This window comes from Callospermophilus lateralis, chromosome 1, assembly GCF_048772815.1.
Source record: "Callospermophilus lateralis isolate mCalLat2 chromosome 1, mCalLat2.hap1, whole genome shotgun sequence".
Taxonomy (NCBI): domain Eukaryota; kingdom Metazoa; phylum Chordata; class Mammalia; order Rodentia; family Sciuridae; genus Callospermophilus; species Callospermophilus lateralis.
Window position 1 is genome coordinate 149930913 of NC_135305.1, and position 8510 is coordinate 149939422.

The window sequence follows — 8510 nt, forward strand, 5'->3', positions numbered from 1 at the left end:
TTACCACACGGCGGCCTCGTTGAGCTCGGGGTTAGGATGTGACAGGGGTCCGCTGTAGCCGCTGGTGCCGCTCATGGGGAAGGGCGGGCTGGGCCCGCCGCTGAACACCTCGCCGGGCATGGGGTGCAGCGCGCCCGGCAGCCCCGGCTCGGGGCTCGGCGTGTCCGGGTGCGAGATCATATCGGTGAACCTGGGGTTGTCGGCGGCGTGCGGGCCGGCGAGCGGCGGCTCCAGCGCGCCCAGCGGCGTCGATCCGGGCCCCGAGGCAGCCAGGAAGCTCGAGTCGGCCGGGGACTGCGCCTGCGACGGCGGGCCGTGCGCGAAGAAGTCGTAGTTGCTTCCCGGCGCGTAGTAGTCGCCTTGGTAGTCTGCGGGAGGGAAGCGGGAGCGGAGAGGCAGCAATGAGACACCGCCACGTCCCGGAGGGGCCCGCGGGATCCCGGGAGGAGGCCCCCTGAGACCAAAGCCTGCCTGGGACGCATCGACGTGGTCACCGGCGCAAAAGACCTTACAGACGCGAGAGGGGGCGTTAGTGGGGGACAGCGCGACCATAACTCGAGGTCAGAGACCCAAGGCGGTCTGCAGAGACTGAGGGAGAATGAGGTCCGGGCCCCTGGAGATTGGGGAGGACGCAGCAGACCCTCGGGTAAGGCTGGGGAGAAAGATAATGAGAAATACTCGAGATTGCGAGACACAGCGGCAAGAGAGGCGCAGCGACCCAGGAGACAGACCCGGAATGAGGCAAATCTTCAAGTCCCAGAGACGGAGGGGAACAGCAGTGGTCAGAGACACAGAGACAGCGAAGGACTCCAGAGTCTTAGAGTCGGAGAGGGGCACGGGCAGAGGCAGCGGGGGAAGGCCGTGGCTAGTGGAAAGCGCAAGAGGCACAGCAGCGGGGAGTCACCAGACTTGGAGACCCAGAGATGCCGAGGATCGGGACAGAGAAGCAAGGGCCAGATAGGGATCGGAGGTCGACTAAGAGTCCCGGCTAGAGATACGCCAGAAAAACCGAGGGTGGACGGCGAAAGGCTTAGGAGCAAGACGCAAGATGGAGAGGCAGACGCGTCCAGAGACCCTGAGACCGTGGGCCAGGGAGATGAGCCCAAGAAACTGCTGGAGACGCCGAGGCAGGGGAAGGAGCCTGGTGGTAATAAATGAACCAGCAGGAGCAGAGCATTGCGCGAAACTCTGGCGGCGGGACCACAGAGAGGTTGTCCAGTTGAGCTCCCAGAGGGTAACCTGGACGCAGAGCGGGCAGGCCACCCGAACCCCTTCTCTTCCGCCCCTGAGCCCCACCGACCTGGTCCCGTCTTTTGCCCTGCCAACCAGACCTGCCAACCACAGCCCCTGCAACCCTCCTGGTGGAGGCAGGAGAAAGCCGGCTCTGTTTGAACCGCTTTGCTAGCCATGAACAAACTGAGCCCTGGCCACCCGGCAAAGGGAGAACATTGGAAGGCACCTGGGGTGGTGGCTTGGTTCTCCAGTTTCACCCTGGGTGCACAGGCCAGGGCACCAGGTTCGGAACTATTTGTGAAGGTTTAATCCTTTGCAGAAGCTAATGAGATCTACCTGCTCTCTCGCAAGAAAAAAAAAAAGGACAGATGTGTATTTCCCTGACACATTCAGGGGTTCCAGGACTCCAGGCCACAGATCATCCTCCCTCAACAAATTGTTTCTGCATCAACCCTTGGGCCTCCTTCCACAGCCTCTCCTCCAGGTCTTTGGAGACAGCATGCTTCCCTCCCCACTTGGGCCCCTCAAGTATTAGGGTATGGCCCCCTTTTGAAAGGAGCACTTTGTAGCCTGCTCTAATGTCAACAACCCGCTTTGTACGGTGGGAAAACCAGCTCCTCCATAAGCCAGGGTCTCTTCTGCAAACCCACTCCTCCTACTCAGTCCTGGAGTCTCGGTCACAGGCCAAGTTTCGGACGCCCTCCCCCCTCACCACCGCCGGCCGCCCCCTTTCTTCTCCAAACCCTGAAATCTGTTCAAAATGGGGCGGGGGAGTGTCTGGAGGCGCGCCCTGGAGACAGCTTAGGCTATGGCTAAAACCCTCGCCGGTTACTTTTTTTTTTTTTTTTTTAACTACAAATTCCATTCTCCCCGAAAGTGAAGGAAAAGGTTCAGAAAAGCAAATTTGGGCCCTAAACCGACGGGGATGGGGACGACCGCGGCCCACAGCGAGCCGGCAAACCAGCGAAGGCCGCGGCCCCCGCGCGGTGCGCGCCGCCTCCGCCCATATGGCGGCCGGGCCGGAGGTAATTGGAACAAACGCCGTCTGAAAAGGGCACAAAAGCCGCAGCTGGGGCTTTGTCCGCGCTCCCACGGGGAGCCGCCGGCCCCGCCGCCCGGCCCCTTTCTCGCCCGCTGCCGGCCGCCACCGCCGGGATCTCCCAGCGCGGATTAGGCGGGGCTGCCTCGCTGGGGGCTGGGGAGCCCTGTCCCCCGCTTCATTCCGGGATAAGAGGGGCCCCGGTGTCCTGCCCCCCACCCCAGGCAGGCGCGCAGGGAGAGGAGGCGGCGGGATTGGTGCGGGGCGCCCCGGTTCTCCGGAAAACTTTGGTTAATTACTCAGGCGGGGGAAAAATTCCGGGTCAGTACCGCCCCCCGCACCTCCCCGCTCCCGCCCGAGGTTTTGTGCGGGTGCAACGAGTGGGTGCGTGGAGACCCCGGAGAACACACCCACAATCTGGACTGTCCAGGGCTGGGCAGCGGAGGCTCCCTAATAGGTGCCAGGAGGCCGGTCACCGGGTTCTCTTACCTCCCTCCCGGAGGCCTGGCTCCTGCCTTCCCTCCCTTCCCTGCTTTGTCCCTGGATCTAATTTTTAAAGGGCAGTTGCCTTTCTCAAACTGGGTTACCATCCCAGAGCAGGCCGGCAGCGGAGTCCTGCAGAGGTGTGCAGGCTCTCAGGTTAGGCACTCCCCCAGCTCCGGGAGCTCAGAGGCTCATGAATAAGGAGAAGAAGGAGTTTTCTCTGCCCCCCACCCCGCAACAGTGCTGCTAGTCCCCTGAGCAAAGGACTCAGTGTGCGGGAGATGAGGTGGGAGTGGGCAGTTGGGATGGGTCAGCAAGCCCTTGTGAGGGGAAGGAGGTGGGGGAGAGGAGGAGGGGAGGAGAAGAAAGGGCAGACCAAGTGGGGCGCCCACCCCAGGCTGAGACTGGTAATGCTGAACTTTGGAATTTTCCCTTGGCAATTGGGGTCTCAATCTCTCCAGACCCAAAGACGGGGAAAGTGGACATCAAGCGGCCCCCAATCCAGATGAATCCCTGACTGTCTGGGACTGGAAGGAGGGCCCAGAGCAACTGCTGGCTTGTGGGCTAACAGGGCCAGACTCAAGGGCCACGGTCCCCTCCCCCAGCAAAACAGAAACTACTGCACTGCAAGCCAGGGAGGACGCGGCCCAGGGAGGAGGAGGCTGGAGGGACTCAGCACTATCTCAAGCAGGGTTCCAGCTTCTGCCAAGTACACCAGGCACCTGGGCAAGGGCAGCCGGAGGGCTGTGTGTTCCCGGGTCGCAGGTTCTTGTGGATTTGCCACTGACCGCAGTATACTGAGGCCCTGGGAGTGTGGGGGTCTCTGGGTCTCTTTCTGGGTGTGTCTCGGTGACAGTGTGTGGGGAGTGGAGTGTTCCTGTTGTGCGGGGTTCTGTGTAACCCTCCCTCTACTACCACATCCCTGCAGCAAGCGCGCGGGCCCACGCCCCCTGGGGTGGTAGGTGAGGACAGTGTCATGCTCTCCCGTGTGGTTATTTGTATATCACTGTGCCTGCTTTTGTCCAGGAGGTATCTGTGGATAAGAGTTGATGTCTGTCTGTCCAGGGGTGTCCTTGATCGTGTGTCAATGAGAGGGAGCGAGGGGTGTACCCAGGTGCCCAGCAGTGCGGCTGGGGATGGAGCCGTACTTCCCGCGCGCCCCTTACCTCCATAGTAGGTGTACGGGGTGGACCCCAACATCTCGGACTCGTCCAAGCGGCCCCCCAGCGGACGCATGCGCCGTGGACTCCGGAAGAAGGCGTGTCTCCGGGCGCCCAGCGCGCTCAGCTGTTTCATCCGGCGTTCTTTGGACCGTCGGTTCTGAAACCACACCTAGGAAGGAATTTGGGGCTGTGAGCTCGGGGTCAGGGGTGCCCTGGCTCCTCCCCCTGCCCGGGCTGCCCCTGCTGGAGCCCAGCGCCTTTTGCGCGCCACGACTCCCTTGAGGCGGGGGCCCGGCCGGATTAGGCCGGTAGGGGTGGAGAAGGGCCTCGGCGAACCAGCCAAGGGTGAAGGATTTCGCGGACCCGTGGGGCGACTCATAAAGACTTGGGCTTCCCGGTCCTCCGCTCGCCCGCGGCCTGACGGCTTTATAAAGGCTTCCCGCCCGGCAATCTCTCGCCTCGGCTCCGGAGCCAGCCGGGCTCTGGCCGTTTGTCTGTCTGCCAGCGCATCGGTTGGGGCCGGGCATAGCTTTAATTCGCTGGGAAGATGGGAGGGTGGGAGGGAAGGAGGGGGGTCCTGGACCCCAAAGAGGCTTAAAACCTTCCCTGAACAGGGTGGGGAGCGGAATTCAGAGAGGCAAAGTGGCCAGGTCCACTGTGACATCTTCAGGACAGCGGGGCGGGACTGACTCTTTGGGCTCCAAGTTCTCCACCTCGGGCGGTGCCCAGCTGTCCCCGACCTCGGGTGCACTGTCTGTCCCTAGATCAGAACCCTGCACGTTTCTTAGAGGAGGAGGCTGGGTGGAGGCTTCTTTCGAAGAGACTCCCGGGCCCGGCGCCCCAGTACCGATGGAGAGGAGTGACCCGACCCCGGCCGCACCTGGATGACTCGCATGTTGAGGCCAGTCTCCTGAGCCAGCTGCTCGCGGATGTGGCGTGTGGGTTTGGGCGTGGCGGCGAAGGCGGCCTTGAGCGTCTCCAGCTGTTTGGCTTTGATGGTGGTGCGCGGGCCGCGCCGCTTGGTGCCCGAGTTCTGCTCCTCGTTCTCGTTGTTGGCCGTCTCTTTGTCCGACGAGGTCGAGTTGTCCGTCTCCTTGGGGTCGTCTTGCAGGGGGTCCTGGAGGTCCGGGGACAAACTGCGGTCCGTACAGGATGACACTGCGGGCGGACGGATTGGGAAGGGGGACAGCGGTCGTCAGCGGCCAGTTCCATCCGGACCAGGCTACCGGCGGACTGCGCGGGGTTCCCTCCGAACCTGCGACAGCCCCTCCCCCCCGGGACCCGGCGCCCGCCCACTCTCTCCAGGCGGGGCTGGGCCTTTGAAACCGCTCTTCTCAATCTCAGCCCATCTCAGCTGGGGTCCTGGTACAGAGGGCACGCTCTCTAGAAAACCCACCTTCTTGGAGAGGGGACCGAGCAGTGTGCAGCCCCCCTGCCACCTCCTTTCCTTTCCGCCCTTCCTCCAAATCCCAGAGAATGTCCTCCCAATGCATCTAGAAATTGCCAGGATCCCAAATGACAGAGAGTGAATTGTGCAGTTTCAAATTTGAGGGAGGAGAACTTGGAAAAGCCTCCTGAATTGGAGGAGGGTGCACCCAGCTTCCCTGCAGGACAGGCTCCAAATGTCCTGTCTTCCCCGGTCTTTAATAACCCTCTCTCGGCCCTAGAGCAGCCCAGCGGGTGAGTTAGGATGATGAGCTCTGAGCCCAGTACAGACCCGGGAACCCGGGGAGGCAGAGTGTGCCAGACCCAGGAGTGTGCTAGGGCCACCGGCCAGGGAAAGGCAGAGGCCTCCATACCTGAGTTGAGGCTGCCCTCCTTGAGGCTGGAGGAGCTCAGGTAGTCATCTTTGCACACAAACTTGTTCTCATCGATGACGTAGAGCTCTTCACCCGTGGACAGCTGCTTGTTGCACACCATGCAGGTGAAGCAGTTGAGGTGGAAGACTTTGCTCCGGGCTTTGCGCACCAGGTCGCTGGGGGAGATGCCCTGTGCGCATCCTGCACACTTTGTGCCGAAACGCCTGTGGGACACAAGGTGTCCGTCACATTGAGGTGGGCCTAGTGTCCAGTCCCTCTGATTCCTTCCCATTGCCACGGCTTTCCAAAAGCCTCTATTTCCACATCTGTGCAACAGAACCCTAATTCCGTCTTCCCTGTCTAGAGCAGGAGAAGTGGGACAAATGGCCTGGGCTGTTTTTGGGATGGGGACTGTCCTGTCTCCAGGGGGTTGATTTAGACTCTACTGGGCTGTGAAGCAGGGAGCGGTGGGTGCAGCCTGAAACCAAGTCACAGCTCAGAGCATCCCACGATGCCTTCTTGTCCCCACATCCCAGCCAGATCTGTTTGGGTTGCCCCGGGAGTCCATGCTCTCGAGGTCTGGCGGGGTTCAAAGCCCGGCAGGCTGGGTTGGGATCACATCTTTCCTTTGCCTCCTGGCTCCTTTCTAGTCTTTTGAGGCCCAGGTAGGGCCAATCTGCTGGCCAGCTGGCCCTAGCAGTGGGGGTGGGAGCCCCTTTCCAGGGCTGGACTTGAGCAAGAAGGAGGGAACCTTCTGCTAATTCCCAGCACAAACTGGGAGCCTTTCCTTTTCGAACCATGGAATCAGCTGGATCTAGCCGGGAGCTGTGGACAGCAGGGCCTAAGCGGGGTAGGGACTGAGTTTCAGCCCCACCCCCACCTCTGGCCCTGGCGGGGAGCAGGAGAATGTGACCAGAAAGCCATCCAGAATGCTGCAGGCCAGGACACGAATTCCCTCTTTCCCTACTTCCAGAGCTAATTCCTTTTCTCCCTGGCTTTGCACTCCGGGAGAAAGAGGCCTCCCCCAGGACGGGTAGTGTAAGCTCCCAACGGGAGGGGTGAGGTGCAGGGTGTGTGGGGGGGAGGGCTCAGGACTCTGGGGACCCCACATCCACTCACACCCATGTCTCTAAACAGGGTGAATTTGGGTGACATTGATGTAGTGAGGGCATTAGAAGCCATAAGTCACTTTTGGCCTTATCCGGCAGCGTAATTGGCCATATGCACCTTATCAAAAATCATTAGGCGCTTTGCAAGCACCGCCACATTAGCAGCGCGGGCCTCGGGGCCGGGGAGTTTACACGTGTAAAGGCGCGGCTGACATTTTCTCCTATTCAAATTCCCTGGTGCCGGGTGCTGGGGCCGGCAGGCTGCCTTTCTCTGTGGTGCTAATCACACCCCCCCCCTTCCCTCAGCGCCTGGAATTTGCACTCACAAAGCTGGCTCTGGTGCCCAGTAGAAGCAGGCAGGCTAAGCTGCCCAAAACCCAGCCCTGCAGGATTCTGGGGAAACTGAGGCCCAGAGAAGTGAGCCATCCTGGCCTGTGGGCCCCAAACAGATCGGGAGGTAGGTGCCACAGCCCGGGCTAGACCTCCAAGATCCCGGCTCCCAGCCTCCATTTCGTTGGTGCTGTTCAACATGGGAGGCAATGTTTAAGGGGTTGGGGGAATGGAAGGGCAAATTCCTTCTGCCTGAAGCCAGGGCCGACCTTCCCGACCTTCCCGTGGAGCTGGGAAGTTTCTCTGTGTCCAGGAGGGCACCCTGTCTTGTGCATTCTGCTGAAGGGAGAAGCCTCCAGCAGCCCCTAACTCTGGGGAGAACCGTTCTCCCTCCAAAGGGGCTTGACGCGTGTGTCCTGGGCTTGCAGCTTTGGGCAGGGGAAGGGACGGATGGAGAGCAAGTTTGTCAGGGCTTCCTCCCCTGCCCTCTGCACCGACCCCCTGGAGGGGCAGGGCAGGCCGGGCAGCTGGCCGCGTCCTTCTTCCTCCGCCTGGGCTCGGCCCTTTCCGAGACCGAGGACAGTGAGCAGAGGGCCTTTGCTCCTCGCTACGCTCGTGAGCCCGGGAGGCTGGGATGGGCAACCTGGTCCCCCTTCCCCTGCGCCCTGGTGGAGCGCGGGCAGGGCGGGCTCTTACCTGAAGAAGTCATTTTTGCAGTAGAGCTTGCCCTCGCGCGAGAAGCACTTCTCCGAGAGGTTGGTTTTGCACTCGCAGCACTGAACACATTTGATGTGCCACGCGCGGTCCAGCACGTTCAGCAGAAAGCGGTCGAGGATGGGCCGCTCGCAACCGGCACAGTGCACCATCATAGCCCCGCGCCCTGGCGGCTCCGGCCGCCTCGCCGTCCCTAGGGGCCGCTGGCCCTTGGGCCTCCGGGCCCCGCGGCTGTTCTCCGCCTCTTGTCGCCGCCGCCGCCCGGCGAGTCCGGTCCGGACCTAGACTCAGCCAGTCAAGTCCTTGGACGATCTCTGGCCTGGCTCTAGGCTGCCCAGAGTGGGTTGGTGGGGGGCGGAGTTCACAACCTCATGCCCCAGTTGCGCGCGCCCCGGCGCCTGTTCCGGGCTCCCCCAGGTGTCTCCGGTGGCTGCTGGCCTCGGCACTGCCGGGCGGCTTTCCCCGGTGGCGAAGGCGCCGGCACTTTCCCCCACTTTCAAGCGGTCCCGATCCTCATCTTTGTCTGGCCGCCGCCTAATTCGCGCATCCTTATTCAGATTTGGTGACGTGGCGCGGCACGTAGGGGGCCCAGCGGCCAATGGGCGCGCCGTGGCCATGGCAACCTCTTAAATTTATAGCA

The 8510-nt window shown here is 61.9% G+C and overlaps 1 protein-coding gene across 1 annotated transcript; it reads right to left on the reverse strand.

Moving 5' to 3' along the window:
- On the reverse strand, nucleotides 1–8025 carry Lhx5 (LIM homeobox 5). The gene is made up of 5 exons (XM_077105338.1): nucleotides 7853–8025; nucleotides 5718–5941; nucleotides 4799–5076; nucleotides 3922–4087; nucleotides 1–368 (listed from the first exon to the last, which is right to left on the reverse strand). Exons 1-5 carry the CDS (start codon nucleotides 8023–8025, stop codon nucleotides 1–3), a joined length of 1209 nt encoding a protein of 402 aa, XP_076961453.1.
- Nucleotides 8026–8510: the final 485 nt, after the last annotated feature.